General features: G+C 33.3%; 2 protein-coding genes across 2 annotated transcripts; both read left to right on the plus strand.

Annotated features, from left to right (window-relative positions):
• The first annotated feature begins 4,914 nt into the window (after positions 1-4,914).
• LOC130453218 (piggyBac transposable element-derived protein 2-like) lies at positions 4,915-6,200 on the plus strand. The gene is made up of 3 exons (XM_056792845.1): positions 4,915-4,946; positions 5,097-5,606; positions 5,795-6,200. The coding sequence occupies exons 1-3, from the start codon at positions 4,915-4,917 to the stop codon at positions 6,198-6,200; spliced, it is 948 nt and encodes a 315-aa protein (XP_056648823.1).
• Position 6,201: 1 nt separating this feature from the next.
• On the plus strand, positions 6,202-6,894 carry LOC130453221 (piggyBac transposable element-derived protein 3-like). Its single transcript, XM_056792848.1, has one exon. The coding sequence runs from the start codon at positions 6,202-6,204 to the stop codon at positions 6,892-6,894; it is 693 nt and encodes a 230-aa protein (XP_056648826.1).
• Positions 6,895-17,748: the final 10,854 nt, after the last annotated feature.

Consider the following 17,748-nt stretch of genomic DNA (forward strand, 5'->3'; position numbering starts at 1 on the left):
GAGGTAAGAAAATCTTAGATCTCTCATATAGCTCAGTAACTTTCCTGTCTTGGTCCATCTTTTATTATGAAGCTTTGAAATTCTAAATGGTTGCTCCTCAAATATTTTTGATTGTTTCTATTATTCTTTTAGGTATATTCATCTGATACATGCTAATCATGTTGAGCTCGTTGATCTAATGTTGTAGTTCTTCAGAGCTATTTACGATGCGGTCAGAAAATCTTAGATAGCTCAGCAACTTTCCTGTCTTAGTCCATCTTTTATTGTGAAACTTTGAGATTCTGAATCGTTGTTCCTCAAATATTTTTGATTGTTTCTATTATTCTTTTAGGTATATTCATCTGATTTAGGCTAATCATGTTGAGCTCGTTGATCTAATGTTGTAGTTCTTCAGAGCTATTTACGATGCGGTCAGAAAATCTTAGATAGCTCAGCAACTTTCCTGTCTTAGTCCATCTTTTATTGTGAAGCTTTGAGATTCTGAATCGTTGTTCCTCAAATATTTTTGATTGTTTCCATTATTCTTTTGGGTACATTAATCTGATTTAGTTCGTACTATCAAAAGCTTTTTATAGATCTTGGAAGACAATTTTCGAAATTATCAAATAGAACCAAGCTACTAGGTACTGCTATAGTTGTAGGTTGTATAAATCATGAGGAGTTTGGCAGCAGATGATTCGGATAGTTTCAACTGTCCTATATACTGTTGATATAAGAAATTTGATTTTTTTTAATGTTTTCTGAAAACGATTAATGCATATTATCCAGTATCAAATGTTATATTTATATTTTGATCATTTATTCAAGTCATCAAGACATAGTATGGAATGGTCTAGATACTGGATTTTATTAAATATTTACTTTTACTTGCAGTGCCAAGGATAAAGTTAACATCGAAATTATTGAATATGAATATGTAGTTTTCTATTCCTTACCTAGAACTTACTTCAATTTATCAATTTTAATACATAATATTCACTTGGAATAGGATGAAATAATGTCAAAATGCATTTTACTGTTGGCATTAATATCTGTTCAACTTTTTAAATAGAGTAACTAATCTTGAAGTGAAATATAGACGCAACTAAAAGTCTACTGACGTACTGACTCGATTAATGTGGCCTACAGGTAAACATTGCACATGTGTTATTTTCAAGAATAAAACGTGATGGTGGTAATTCTATATTCACATCGGAAAATATGTTCAGTAGCGGGTCCTCTTGCGTTACATTTGATATAAAAATTAAAACAGATTCTTAAGTTTTTAATCCACACAAATATCGATTATTAAATAGATTCGAATCGTGACTTGATGAATCGATTCTTAAAAAACCGAGGTCTAAAAGATCGACTTCTAAAACATCGATTCTTTTTCAAAGTTGTATTTAAAATGTAAATATAAATCCATTTTATGAAAAAATAAGAAAGATTCCATAATAAACACAATCTCTGGTATTTCTTATCAGTAAAATCAGCAATTTTTTAGTCAGAGAATTCGATGATAACATTTATTTTTATTACCATATCAAAGTATTAGATTAAGATATAAAAGAAGAAATATTTTTTCTAAATGTATTTGTTAAATTGAAAAGTTAAAAAAATAGATAATATAGATATAGTTTATGGTTTCCACTGCTAAGCTTTTTAAAAACCACAGTCTGTCAAGTCTACTGGAATCCAAGCGGTTAGCTTAAGTTAGGTTAGGTTAGGTTACTGATATCCAAGCAGTTAGGTTACTGATATCCAAGCAGTTAGGTTACTGATATCCAAGCAGTTAGGTTACTGATATCCAAGCAGTTAGGTTACTGATATCCAAGCGGTTAGTTTATGTTAAGTTACTGAGATCAAAGCGGTTCCGCTCATCCCTTGCGATGTTGCCGGCAATTGAAAAAGGCGCTCACAAGGAAAATATGGTCTCACGATACTCACATAGATCATGGCTATTGAGTGAACAAGGAGATAAATATATTTTTTTTATTCTTGGAAGTAAAGTATAGGATCATACTTTAGACGCACAACTACCTGTGATAAATGTTTAATGTTTTTTTCACCAATACAAACAATCGATTTTCATAGGTGAAATATCGATTCAGTACAACATATCGATGCAAAAAATCGATTGGTATGGTCCGAGGAATCGATTATTCGATGAATCGATTTCAAATCGCCATCACTACCTAGTAGGTGTGCGGGCAAAACAATAGGCAGTCGTAGGCATGTATTTTATGCATCAAGCAAAAACATCCTCAAAATTTGGAACTGAGAGGGACTAGTACAAACGTTTATCATAAAGATAAATGTGGAGATGTTTGCCAAATTTGATCCAGTTGTTTCAGAATACCTCAATCAAATAATTCTTCATTCTATTATTCTGATTTTAAGAACTTTTTTTTACTGTACCTCTCTGTTTGGCTGGAAAAATCAATTTCACCAAAATAATTGCTAAATTTTTGGTTAAAAAAATGTTATTTGCAATTTTATTATTGTTTTACTGTTTGTTCTTAGACGGATGATGATGATGAATTGGGAACAGAAATGTGTCGCGAGAAATAATACATTTAGACTCTAATATGTTTGTCAAATATTAAGTGACTATGTCAGAATTTCCACAAATATATTGATAGAGGCAATGAAGCAATCAATTAGTCTTTCTGTGGGAATGGAGAAAGTTCTATAAAATTATAAGTGGGTACTTAATACAGTCGATTTGTTTTTATTCATAGCTTTTTTATAATTGGCTACAATTTTAATCATTTATATTTAATGGTGGATTGTATCCCCAATTTTTCTGTCTCACAATATTTTTTCTAAAACTGCGTAATCACGAATTTTTATGCAGAACGTACTCAGAATCATTCGTACTATATGAATTGATTACAGATTACAGATATAGTCAAATAAATGGAATTAAATCACTAACATTTTCCTGAAATGAATCAAAAACAGTTTGTCGATCAACTTGCTTCAACTTTTGGTGATTAGGTACCATTTCGAGCCATCGTTTTCGCTGGTTATCGGAATCTAATAGTGGAACCAGTTCGCTACAGGATAAATTTCATGAAGGTCGCCTAAAATCAGCTGTTGTGCCATGAAACATCGACGCTGTACTTAAACTGACATACATTAAATGTTGCATCAACATTTGGCTATCAAATCGACTGTATGGGTCTTTCAAGGCAACCCAAATCCAACAAAAGTTGTTCGGAATAAATCAATTTTGATATATTCGAGGAAATCAGGAAAGACAGAAGATGGGTCATTCTCCACTAGGAAAATGCGACCTTCCACATATTTTGTTATTCATTGTGGTTTTTCTCTATATATTGAAATTTTATTTTATTTGTTTTATCTTTATTTACTTATTTTTATGTTTGTTTTTTAGTTTTCCAAAGGTTTTATATTCAAATTGTAACAATTTTTGGACAATAAAGCATTTTTCTCTCTCGCTCTGTCTTTGTTCAAACAAAAACGTTTTTGAACAGTCCAAACATTGAATTTATGGGTCGTCCACCGTATAATCCTTGTTTGGCACCCACTAATTTCTTCTTACTCCGGTATTTTAGAAATAATTACGAGATCAACGTTTTTCTACACCTTTAGAAGCGGTTGATGCCTCCAAATCATATGTTTTGAAGGTAGCTCAATTGGAATAAAAAAATTACTTCGACGATGCGTTCAAACGAATGCAAAATCTGAACGAATATTTTCAGAAACAATAAAGCCATATCTAAATACCCAAATATTTGTTTTTATTTGTCTTTCGCAAAACTTAAGTAATCACTATTAGAAAAATTAAGCTATTGGCCGAAAAAACGATTTTTACTTTCTTGAGAACGAGCTTCTCGCCATATAAAGTCCATCCAATTGCGACATCTACCTTACAGATAAATATGTTACTTTCCTTTCATAATATTGCGTTGACACTCTCAGAAATTCAACACTGATCTACCACTGAACAGTCACCAACAAATAAATAGTAGCTTGTATAAATGTGTTACAAAGACATATTTACAATGTTTACGCAAATTCAAGGTAGCTACAGCATAATATGTTTGTGACACAAAATTTCACTTGAATATTTATCATATTGAAATTCTTAAGTAGTTTTTGTTGTATATTTATGTTTCGAGTTATTTTGATCGATCTTTAACGTATTTACTGAACCAAATTTGTTTATTATATCAATACTTATTGTGGAGACAAACAGAACACACTCTTCAACGTTTACATCACTTATGTCAATAGCTATGAACTCTTGATCCACTAGTGCAAATAAATATAGTTCGAAAAAACTATAAAATACGCTTTTAAAGCACATCAAACTGAACAATAATTAATGAAATATAGCGTGCACAGGATTTGAACCCACGACTGTCGAATCCGGATGTTGACGCCTTAAACGAGCACAATTAAAGTGCTGGGATATACTAACAGTGATAGGCTACTTGTTCACATTCCAAAGAAGAGTTACAAACAAACACACAAGCTTAGAAACTCACAAACTCACATACAGGTGAAACTTATAGAAGCGTGCTTAAAAAATGATTACAAATAAGCTGCTATTATAAAAGCTGTCTAAGTAGATAGAGTTCGACAAATTGTTGCTATTAGAGGAGCTATGCAGTGGCGAATCTTCATTTGCCAAGTCGAAAAAAACATCAAATGTTTAAAAAGTGTTGGAAATAAGAATTTTTTCTTGAACTATAATGTGAAGCTCTTAACTCAGATTTGCCTACTGTCCTACCAAAAGGACACTGAATATTACAGGAATCTTTGTTAAATTTTTTGAGATACAGTTATTTGAATCTTGATGTCGCTTGACCAAATGTCACCCCAATCATTATTCTTGAAATTTCTTTTACAAAATCAGTGGAAGTTTATTGTTTTATTGAGCACGTGGTAAAACAATTTGTGATGGACGAACCTTTACCTTTCCGCTTAGTTGGGTAAGTTTTTGAGGACTTTGTTTTATTCTATTTTTAGTTTTCGTTGAACATGCATGTAAATGTATGTATCAGGTTTTAGCTGATGCAGCTTGCTTATAAAAAGAACCGTTTTTAATCAATCAGTATCAGAAAAATTATGTGTACTTCTAGAAGGACAGTAGGCAAACCGATATTCTTTTACAGGGGTCTCACTCTGAATGAACTATTGCAAATCATTGAAGAAGATGATCACAATGAAGTTGATGACGAAATATCGCTTACAATTATGCCGCCCAAAAATTCTTGCGAGGAAGTTACTGATGAAGATTCAGGCGATGAAGATCATTTAGATATTAACAATTTGCCTGGATCGCAACTTCTAGCCGAGGCAGAAATTTTTGAACCTAAAGTTGAAGAAGATGTTAATATTTCTTTATCAAGCGATTCAGGTAGTGATGATAATGAAGAAAATCTGCCATTGTCGGATGTAAAACGTCTTCTGAAAAACTCCCAACATATATATGTGAAGAAAAATTATGTTTGGAGAAACCAAGACTTAACACCTAATAATATAGAAGTTCCAAAACCACAAATTGTTCAAAATGAAAATTCGGTTATTGAATTGTTTTCGTTATTTTGGGATGACGAAGTTATAGATTTATTTGTCTACTATTCTAATATGTACGCTACAAGCAAAAATAGGATTGGAAACATAACAAAAGAAGAAATAAAAAATTTTTCGCCATCCTACTACTGTCTGGTTATCAAAAATTACCCAGACGTAGAATGTATTGGGAAAATTCTTCTGACACGCAAAATCAGCTTGTTATAAATTCGTTATCTAGAGATCGTTTTGAGTATATTTTCAGTAATTTACATTGCTGTGATAACACGAATTTAGACAAGACAGACAGATCTGCCAAAGTACGATTATTGATAAATAGAATGAACAGTTTATTCCAACAGTATGCACCAGTAACTGAAAATCACAGTGTGGATGAAGCCATGGTGCCTTATTATGGTCGCCATGGCTGTAAGCAATTCATACGTGGTAAACCCATACGTTATGGGTACAAATTATGGACAGGTTGTACCAGCAAAGGGTATGTTATTTGGGTAGAGCCGTACCAAGGTGCCAAATCAGAAATAAAGCCCTGTTATAAGGAACTGGGTTTAGGACCATCTGCAATATACCGACATAATCAATTCTATTCAAAGCTTTCCCTATCACATTTTTTGCGACAATTTCTTTACGACTATACCACTTCTGAGTGAAATGACTAGAAGAAATTTGAAGATAACAGGAACCATAAGAGAAAATCGCACGTCAAAATGTCCACTGGCAAATAAATCCCAGTTCAAGAAAAAAAGTAGAGGTTTTATTGAATACAAAACTAACGAAGAAAGCACTGTAGTTGTTAAATGGCATGACAATAACGTTGTCACTTTAGCATCCAATGCCTTGCCTGTTCACCCTACTCATTCAGTTAGTCGTTATTCTCTCAAAGAAAAAAAGAAAATTAAGGTAGACCAACCTCATAATATATTTACTTATAACAAATATATGGGAGGCGTTGACAGGGCAGATCAAAATATAAGTCTCTACAGAATAGGTTTGAGAGGAAAGAAGTGGTACATTCCTCTTATATTTCACATGTTAGATCTTGCGGTTCAAAATGCATGGCAACTTCACAAGGAACAAAATGGAAAACTGGATCATCTAGGATTTCGAAGGAGAATAGTCATGACCATTTTAGAAGGAAACCAACGAAAATTTGCGAAGAGATCGAAGTTGTCACAATCACATAACTGTGAGATGAGATATGATCGTATTGATCACTTAATTGTGACACAAGGGAAGCAAACCAGGTGTCGCATGTGCCACAAAAAAGTCTCCACCAAGTGTGAGAAGTGTGATGCTGCATTACATGTTGTATGTTTTAAGCCTTACCATGTGAAAGAAATCTAATCAAACTTTATTTTTTTTCTGTACATTTTTTGAATAAATTTATGTTACTTTGTTTTAAATAAAATTTTACTTTTATAGAAAATAAAATTATAGTATTCAAGTGCCTACAGTCCTTCTAAAAGGACAGTCATTTTTGAAAAAACTACAGATGGGAATCGAAAATTTCCAAATGATTATGTTTCAGAGACATAAAAACAACTACTTACAATAAGAAAGAACAAAATAAAAACAAAAAAAAATTCAGGCATATCTGGGTTAAGGATAAATTCCTAGATGTTATAGTTCTAAAGTAAATCATGATTGTTGACAATTGTACGTTATAACTAATTCATATTGATTATGGTTTATGAAATTGCTTAATTGGTCAAAATTATTATAATATGTATGAAATATTAACATAAAAGTTAAAACTGAGTGAATTTTCACATTATAAATCAAGATTAATTTTTTTTTACTAGTCTCACATGTGGTTGAGGTAATTTCGAATCACAACCACACTTAAAGTAGGTAATCGATTATATACCCTGTATTTGCATAGAGCTACCCATTTGTAAGTTGAGCGCCGTTCTGTATCAAAACACAGAAAGAATATTTAATATGGTATTAGAAAGGTTTGTTGAGCATAAGATTTTAAATGAACAAATACGTTCATCCCTTTGAAAGAAATATACAGAAAAGGGTTACATAAACAATTTGTTCATGATAAGAAACCAGAAATATCTATTTAAGCTGATACATACACAGATAGTCCCAAAATACTAAAATTAAATATTCAAAATATCCTAAAATACCAGTGATGCCATAATTTTTGTGTGGTGTATATTAAGAAGTAAAACAAAAATATTGGGAAAGGTGTAGTTGTATTATTTCATATCAAACACTCACTAACTTATCAGCAACATCTTCTACCATAGCTGTGGAAATAATATTTCTTTTCCATTTGGTTATATCAATTGCTTCTTCTTCAGTTTAGTCCTCTTTAGTCCTTCCGTGTCTGCTTCTACTCTTCTTTACTCTAAACATTTTATCCATTCACTTCACACCATCACTATTTGTTTCAGTATCTTCATTTCAAACATTATTAGACTTATCAGAACCATTTATAAAATTATTATATGAAAAACTAGTTCAAAACTATATGTATTCATGAGGTGGAAGTATATTTAAATTATTGGTAACAAAGTAAATGCACATTTTCGTTCACAATATGATATCATTTAGACATTACTACTAGTCGGTTCACTAGGTGGAACTGTAAAACTTCCTGAAAACTTCGATGAACTACAAAATGTTATTGCCAATTTTGAAAGTCGCGACTGATATTTATTGTGCAAAAATCTGTTTCCTTTCCACTATTGTGAACATTTTATTCGCAGATATTGCTCTACGTTAGCTATGTGGAAGTAATTCTTTTTAAATGTTAACAATTTAGGAAAAACATCTTTCTTTATTCCTAGTACAGTAATACCCCGACTTAAGCTACCCCGTTTTTCGGGAATTCGGAGATACGCGGAATTTCATTTTCATTACCTAGCGCCTCGCTTTGCCCTCTCAGTGTTCTATTTGCGACAGGTTTTAACGTGTTCCGCGTGGAACTATTTTACGTGCGCAATGCGTTTTACTTATAATCTCTAATTATGTCATTTGCTATAAGTCATTTGAGCCTAACATGAACGCTGTTAAAGATTCTTAATCTTTGAATTCAAGTATCATCCATAAGCGTCACGGTATTAACGCACATATGGAAACATTGCTACAACCATGGTGTGATAATCAAGTAAAAGTGAGAAATTGTTCTGTTGATCAAAATAGTGTGCTTTCAAGCAAAGCAGATTTTTGAAAAACTAAAAGAGTTTTAAGCTAGTAACGGCTGGTTCAGCCGATTTAAGAGTCGTTGTAATTTGCTTAGCATCGCAGAGAGTGGAAAAGCGGCAAGCGCTGATAAAGAAGCTACATCTCTCTATCCAGAAAACCTCAAAACAATGCTAGATAAAGGTGGCTACACTAGCCAAACCATAAAACCGGTCTTTTTTGGAAGAAAATGCCTAAAAGAATGCAGCTAGAGATTGTATATTGAAACATCTCTTAGTTTATCGATTAGAAAATCCAAAACCCTTGAAAAATAAATCCGCAGTTGGTTTGCCTGTCATTTGAAAGTCTAATACGAAAGCTTGAGTGACATGTTTTCTTTTTGAAGACTTGTTTGGCCAACATTTTTTCCTGAGGTCGAACTTTACAGCCAATTAAAAAAAATTCCATTTAAAGTGATGCTACTAATTGATAATGCACCAGGTCATCCTCCCGCAACTCTAATTAATTTCTATCCAGGTATGGAAGTTGTATTTTTGCCACCAAACACTACCATGTTGCTTCAACCAATGGACCAGGGAGTCATTAAAACATTTAAAACTTACTACACAAAGCGGTTATTTGCACATCTACATGAAGCTATGAGAGAAAACAATGAGCTTTTTGTTGGGAGCAATTCAATGTTTTAGATGCTGTCCCTAATAAAGAATTATTGGACAATCTAGGAATGAGGCTTCACATAAAAGTCTCCATGGTGTCTGGAAAAACCTGTGTCCATTTTTTTTCACCATTGAAATCCAAGGTTAATCAGTTTCAGATCCTTAAAAAATTGATAGCATAATAGAAGAAGTGGTCGATATCGACAAACAATTAAATTTACAGGTCGATTATAATGACGTTCAAGAATTGCTAGATTCATACAATCGAGAGCTAACAATTGACGAGGTTATAGAAACGCGAAGTATAATGAACACATTGAACAAACTGATTCGCTAGAACCCGTTGAATCAGTAAATCAAATGACAATTGAAAACTGAACATTCAATTGAAAAGGGATTACAAATTTTAGAAAAAAATAGATTCTAATGAAGAACGCGAAAGAAAAACTTAATTCATCAGGCAACATTGTTAGAATATATAAAACTTTCGACATCAAAATAACTTCGGTTTAGGTTACTTTATTCATAACAATGTAAATTGTTTTATTATCTTACACTTCATTAAACATTTTTCTTCTAAATTATTGTTTCCTTTAAACTGTGTTGAACCCCGACTTACGCGAATTCGACTTACACGGCAACTGCTCGGGCCCACCTGCCGCGAAAGTCCGGGGTATTACTGTAATCAATTGAATTAGATACCTACAACTAATATGATTCAAATCATGAACATCTAATAGTTACTTTTGATCATATGTCACATTTTTAAGAAGGAGATACGCTGAAGATATTTCTTGTAGAAACTATACAACAAAAGTTTTATCCTGTATAGTTTTGCAGAACATTATATACACTCAATATTGTTCTTACTAGCTACTGCCAAAAAACCCGATTTTTGTTAGTCAAAGCTACTAATTCCCTCTGCAGCAATGGAATCTGAAAATTCACTTAAACACTGCAATGGATTTTCTATACTCTATGAAATTATATTTATTTTGGTTTTTGAATGAAAGAAATCGAACAACTTTAACACATGACAGGTCTGATTAAAAACTTGAAACTGTTTTTCTTTTTTGTAGTTTAAAAATCGTTCTCGGACACTTAGCGTCCTAAATTTTTTATTTAAAGTGTGAAACACCTTCTGGTCCTTTTAATCAAAAATGTTCTTCATTTAGTGTTTAATAAAAATTTTGTCACAAAATACTATTAGTAAATTTAAAATGAAAAATAACACTTATCTCTCTGATCGAATATTAGAATAAATTGTTATAAAATAAGGAAGTTCCAACTAGATAAAGCAAAAGAACATAAAAAATTAACAAAATGAAAATTCAGTCAAGTAACGTCAAACAGTTTCAAGCTATTAATCAGATTTGTCATTTGTTATCCGATTTTTTTCATTCAAAAACCAAAATAAATGTGATTTCATAGCGTTCAATAAAATAGCATTGAGAAGATAAAAAATTATGAAAAAAAAATTGTTATTTAATATATCAATAAAATTCAGGTAGAAAGACTGACCCGAAAAGGTCGGCGATCGACCGCCCCCCGAAGCGAGAAGGGTCTGGACGCGCAGGTACGCGACCCGAAGTTAACATGGAGTTTAAATGGTAACATGAGAAATCTTATGGCCGGTTTTTTCAGAAACATACGGTAGGTAAATTGCTGAATGTTAAGAGATGTAGGTAATTATACACTCTCACGGTCACCTGGTTTTTTGGCTCTAGAAAATCGAAAAATTGATGGATTTTAATGATCTTGGTCTCAAAATGTTCCATTTTACGACGGATTTATAAAAAAAATTAGTAGAAATAGCTGGAATGAAAATTTCTCATAGTTTCACTGTTTTAAATCGTAAAAAAAAACGGTTTTGCAAAATAATCCTTTACAAAAAATTATCACATTATCAGATAAAGTTCTTATATTTTTTTTGTATTCTACATAAATTAATAAACAATTTTAAAAAAAAATCCAAAAAGAATGATTTTTTCAGTTTTTATAGCTTAAAATGAAATGGATGAAAAACAATCAATTTTCGTGAATAGTTTCGTACTATATTCTTCAATGTTAATAGTTTTTGGACCATTAAAAACCGAAAAATAGATAAATTTTATATTTTTGGTCTCAAAATTTTCCATTTTACGACGAATTTATGAAAAACACGGGGGTAGTGGCTGAATTTGCGGTTTTTAATTGTTTCAAACCTTAAATAGTAGAAAAACTTGTTTTTTTCAAAATATTCATTTTTTTATGTAAATTGCGAAGAAGAATATACGAACTTGATTCCACGACGTCAGAAACATTTACGAAGGATTATATGTAGAAAGTCATTTTTTTGCATTCAAAGTCATGAAATTGTAAAGAATATTTATTTTTTTTAATTTTCGTATTTTTTTTATAAATCCGCCGTAAAATGGAACATTTTGAGACCAAGATCATTAAAATCCATCCATTTTTCGATTTTCTAGAGCCAACCTAACCTAACCTAACCCAACCAAAAAACCAGGTGACCGCGAAAGTGTATAATTACCATAGTTTTTTGTAAAGGATTATTTTGCAAAACCGTTTTTTTTACGATTTAAAACAGTAAAACTATGAGAAATTTTTATTCCATCTATTTCTACTAATTTTTTTTATAAATCCGCCGTAAAATGGAACATTTTGAGACCAAGATCATTAAAATCCATCCATTTTTCGATTTTCTAGAGCCAAAAAACCAGGTGACCGTGAAAGTGTAAAATTACCGGGATGTACACAGGAACTTTCAACTTGATGTTCTTCGACGATCATATCAGTGTCTATTTTACCTGTATTTACAGCGTATGAATGTTCTTGTTCTATCATGGAAGTAGACAATGAAGGCAGATGAGAGGTAGGAATAGATGGGATAATTTCCATTGAAAGCTGTTAAATCACTTTCCAGAAAATGATATTTACACAAGCCATAATTTGATGTTGAGCATTGAATTTTACAAAATTTTCCTTATTTGTAACACACATCAGAAATGCATTTGATAAATCGACAAAACTGTTCATTTATTTTGACAATTGACATTGAAAATAATGACACATTTTTATTACACTAGCGCCACGATTGGTAAGTGACAGAATTAAATTTGTGTTGCCGAAATTTACATGCAAGTTACATGCAAATCTAGTAGAATGAATCATTAACTTGTACCAATTTCTAAATGTCTTTCAAACCTAAAATACTGTATTTTCCAAATGATTGGTTAGGTTTTAAATTTACCATTGTGAAATATCCTTTTTCAAAATTATAAGAAGTAGATAAAGGTGTCAAAAGCTTTAACGCTACTTTGGTCAATTCTGGATGTTCCTTTTTTATATTTAACCAAAAATTGTTGAAGCAACCATCCTCAAAAATTAGTTTCATCGACTAATCAGCTCAGCTGTTTAAACAAGCCACATTTCGACACCGACAGACATGGTAGCTCCGTATTTCAAGCAAGTCTCGAATTAATCATCGGGCGCAGATGTAAAGAAGACGAAGGACCACTCTGATTAGACCTTTTCCCAAATAGGTTAAAGATGGTTGACTCGGGGCAGCGACGCACACATTATGACGATCGAACAACCGTGATGAGAAGACGTCCCTTAATCACTCATATAACTAGAGGGAGAAGACAAAGAAGACGACCTATCGGTATGACAGTGGGTGGTGGGAAAGTCTTAATTAGCGTACTTTGTCCGGAGACGGATGCTTAACGAGACGGTCTTTCTCACGTGAGTTTGAACATTGAAGAATTCAAATGATTCAAATTATTTTCATGAAACTAAAAATTAGTCTTCACAAACATCTTTCTAATGAAGTTATGACTAGTAGTAGATTATAACATGATTCATTTTTAAACACCCGAATAGGGCATTTTTCCTTTATTACCATCTGATCATGAAAATCAATAAGCACTGTTTTCCTAAACTAACTTAACTAAAGTGGAAATTCTAAGGTTCTACTCATTAGTACATCTTACTGTCCAATAATTGAAACACATACTATCGTTAACGTAAACTCTGCTTCAAACTAACACCACTTTGAGGCTGCTCACTAAATTTGCTTTGTCGACGAGCTGAAAAACAATATTCCTTAATACTGGAAAGTTGTATCATTTGAATGTTATTTCCACTGGCACAGCCCCAAAACTGTATACCAAAAGTCTAAAATAAGTTCAATATCTGTTGGTAGAGAAGCAGTTTGTTGTGTATGGACAATTTGGACGTTCTTCCTAGAAGCCAGTACATCTTTTTTAAAGGGTGGTCCAACCAAAATGCACGATGTTAATTGTAAATAAAACGAAAAGTTTTCTGAGAATTATTTTAATATTTTTTACGATGATAGAAGAATCTATGACAATTATGTGTGAAACAAAATATAGGCCAAATGCTCGCCACGGCTTCGGTGCCATACCTCTATACGATGGTTCATATTTTCAATGACATAATTGAGGTTCAATGTCGTTCATGTGCCGAATTATCTGTTTCTTTAGCTTTTTAATTGTTCTTGACTTATTGAGGTACAATTACTCTTTCAAATATTCCCAAAGAAAGAAATCCAACGCTGTGAAATCACATGATTGTGACGGCCAATTAACATCGCCACGACCATTGAATTTCTCGCACAAAAGAACCATTGTTTCGTTGGCTGTTTTGCAAGTAGCACTGTCCTGTTGGAACCACATATCGTCCAGGTCCATATCCGGTTTGCTGAAATTTGCGCACAATTCTCCCGATTGTCGACACATTTAGTCGATTATTCTGACCAAAATAATCACGAAGTGCATGAAATGCATTTTGATTTGAACGCCCATTTTTGTAAAAGGCTTCAACAATCTTAACGCGCTGCTCAATTGTCTACCTCTCCATGGTTGAATTTGTTAAACACTGAAACAAAGAAATGTCAAATTAAGTTGGGAAAAAACATCGTGCATTATAATTGGACCACCTCTTATATTTCGTTTCATTTCTTCTTAACGTGGACTCGTTTTGACATGTTTTATAATAATTAATGATTGCCTACTTCACGATGTTGTCGTCAAAATTCTAACCTAAGAAGGGAGTTCGCAGAGCCGTAGATGTTGAGAACGACTGCTTTACGGTGAAATTCTCTATTTTTAGAAAAAAAGAATATACTTCTTTCGCGTTCCATACGACACAATGTCATGAAAAGAACATGGAAAATTTATGCAAACAAGATAAATATAATTAACTTGACATTCGAGCATCGAAGTCTTTTAACATTTTTAGTGATAGTCGTGTACGAAACAAGTACCGAATACATAATCTTGTCAATGTTACTCGACCCGCCTGTCTTTTAGTTTCCTAATAATGTTTATACCGGTAAATTGAGTGAAACGGAACATTAGGAATTTCACCTTCGAATGAGGAGCAATAAAATGATTTCTATGATAGGTTTAACCACTTACTAGATACGTGTTGTGGTCCATGAAGTCTTAGCCTAACGTAGGAAATTTTTAAATAAAACAATAACTGTGATTATTTCTCAAAATGATCTTCTTTTATTTCCACACACTTTTCAGAATGTCTGACTAAAGCTTCTATGTCATGTAACCCACATTTTAAATTTCATCTGCGCGGTTGAATATCTTACACCTTAACTCGGTCTGCGAACAAAAAATAGAAGCCAAATCAGGAGTATATGGTGAGTATTCAATCTCTGAGAGGCCAAATTCGTAGTCAATAGTCTTGAATGCAATGCGATGTGGGCTGGGACATTGTCATGACGCAAGCCTATATTTAGGTTGATTTGCCGCGCCTTTTTTTCGATAATTTTTTAACGCAATTGCCTTAGTATGTCGCGTTCACGGTTCTATTTGATTCCTTGAAGTCAATCAAAAAGATACCATTCGCAATCCTAAAGTTTTGTATACAATTCGTGCTTTTCATGGTTTTTGCTTTTTTTCGCACGTTCTCTCCTTTCCATGGAATTTCTTTAGAATGTGCGATCACAGTAAAAGACCATAGTTTCGTAATCCGTTATAATTGATTGGATTACACTCTCTTGGTTCTCACGACAAAGCTCTAAAAATCCTTTACAACATTCTGTTATAATACAGAGCTGAGAATTCGGAGCATCGACTCTGTATCAATTTCTATTATATTTAAATGCTCATTTAGGATCCTTACAACAATTATTTTTAAATTGCCACCCTATGTTGCAATTTTTTTTTAGGCGCCAGTCACTTCCATCCACTAATGAATGCTCCGTCTCCTTCACAGGTCACAGGCACAGGACTTCTCGTTAGTGGGTCATCTTCTAATGATTCTAGTCCCTATCGAAACAGCTTCTATTCTGTTTTGTTTCTGTCGGTATAAAACCTGCTTTAGTCAAAAATTTGACAAAGTTAAACTCAATTCGAGACATTTTTCAAAACAACTTAAAAATTTACTACAGGAATTCGGAGTCGGTAGCCGCTACTTTAAGAGCGTTAACTCCGATTTTCATTCGTAATTCTTCACATAGTAGACAGGAAGTAACAAGTTTAGTGAAAAAGATTGAGTCTACATATTCATCCAAATCAGTTAATTCCACGGTGGTCTCAAGAGTTGGGCATCCCCAAGATCACTTCATGGCGAATTTTGCGTAACGATCTCACTCAAAAATTGAAGCCGATGGACCATTCAAAGCGACGTACGTTCTCCGATTGGGCTCTGGAAAAACTGCGCCAAGATGATCAATTTCATTGCAAAATCATCTTCAGTGACGATGTGACGAAGCCTATAATTTTTTGTCGACGATAGTGGTCGCCACGTTACTGTGAATGGTGATCGTTATCGCGCCTCAATTATCGATTATTTTTGACCCCAATTTGGAATATATTGGCTTGGACAGCATGTGGTTTTAACACGACGGCGCCACAAGCCACACAGCACACGTTACAATCTACGTCGACTGGCTGCCTCGATCGTGCGATTTATCGCCTCTAGTTTTTTTAATTTGGGGCTACGTCAAGTCATTGGTCTATGCTAATAAGCCGACGGGCTCAATGCCAACATTGAACGCGAAATTGCAGCCGCTTCGGTAGAAATGTGTGGCCGAGTCATGGAAAATTTGGTCCAACGAATCAACCGCTGCGAACGTACCCGCGGTGGCTATATGAGCGAAGTCGAGTTCAATTCATAAATGTTTTGAATGTACTTCAACCCGATAATAAAGTTTTTGAAATATCTCAAATGGTTTTCATTTTATTTTGAAAAAAAGTTGTCAAGTCCTTATTGGAAATCCCCTTATTATAATAAAATAAATCTAAACATCAAGTTGAAACTTTTTGTATAGATTGTTGAGACTTGGTACTGAGGTGTGTATAAAGCTTTTTCTGATCGCTCTCTATTTACTGTATGAGGCCAAGAACTCTTGAACTTGGTTATATACGCATAAAAATAGAATTTTTCTTTTCAATCACTTTTACATGTTAAGAAAAAGCAACGAAGAAATTCTGAGGAGAAGGTATCCTTTCGATTGACACAAGGAATCAAATAGAACCTGACTTACTAAGGCAGTTGCGTCAAAAAATAGCGCGATTTAATCAGCCGAGATGTGTGCTTGCTTCATGACAATGCTCCAGTCCACACTGCTCCGCTTTCCAATGCTACTGAACATGAATATGATTCATATAGCCTTCATCCTGCTCTGTATGTCTATTTTCAGCTAAAGATCGAGTTAAGGGGTAAAAGTTTGAATAACGACGATGAAATCAAACAGGTAGAAAATTTTGACTCTCAAGATTCATCATAATTTTATAACATCATAGAAGCTTAAGTCTAAAAAGTATCTGGATACATTATACTTATCTTTTTGTCCCGAATTTTCTATTTAAGTCGTATTAATCATTTAAGTGTGGAGATCAATTTTATCGAATGTATATACACTTGTCCTATATTTAAAACCGTAGTAAACAGCGACAGTCCGTCGTCGTCGTGGCGTCCATAGCATCATCAACGCCCGCCCGCGTTTTATACTGTATACAAAATACATGAATATTGTAATTAGTCGTACGCTAAGATAACGCAATTAAGACGGGCCTAATTGAAAGCGGCATTTATCTCATCAAGGTGAATTATTCGGGATAGACGAAACGTCGCTGATGTTGTAGTGAAGGTCTTGTTCGCTGACTCTACTAGCACCTATAATTTGCCGATATACAAGTAAGAGGAAAACGGGATTTTAATGAAGACTAATTAAGGTAGAAGCGGTTAGGTATATGTATATCACGTATTCCCGCTTCGGGAGCACTTACCTATCTTCTACCTATATATCCACTTAAAACAGAAGTTTAGACGACGTAATAGGAATGGATAGGAGGTAGAATGGGTACAGTTATGGTATAATTTAGTTGATATACGAGGTTTG

Source organism: Diorhabda sublineata, chromosome 2, assembly GCF_026230105.1.
Source record: "Diorhabda sublineata isolate icDioSubl1.1 chromosome 2, icDioSubl1.1, whole genome shotgun sequence".
In the NCBI taxonomy this organism is placed as follows: Eukaryota; Metazoa; Arthropoda; class Insecta; order Coleoptera; family Chrysomelidae; genus Diorhabda; species Diorhabda sublineata.

Bases quoted from the DNA above. Each gene is read 5' to 3' on its own strand.
- LOC130453218 (XM_056792845.1), top strand. From the start codon at position 4,915: ATGGACGAACCTTTACCTTTCCGCTTAGTTGG. The intron at 4,947-5,096 runs GTAAGTTTTTGA...GTGTACTTCTAG, and splicing joins TTACCTTTCCGCTTAGTTGG to AAGGACAGTAGGCAAACCGA. The intron at 5,607-5,794 runs GTACGCTACAAG...GTATATTTTCAG, and splicing joins TTTGTCTACTATTCTAATAT to TAATTTACATTGCTGTGATA.
- LOC130453221 (XM_056792848.1), top strand. From the start codon at position 6,202: ATGACTAGAAGAAATTTGAAGATAACAGGAACCATAAGAGAAAATCGC.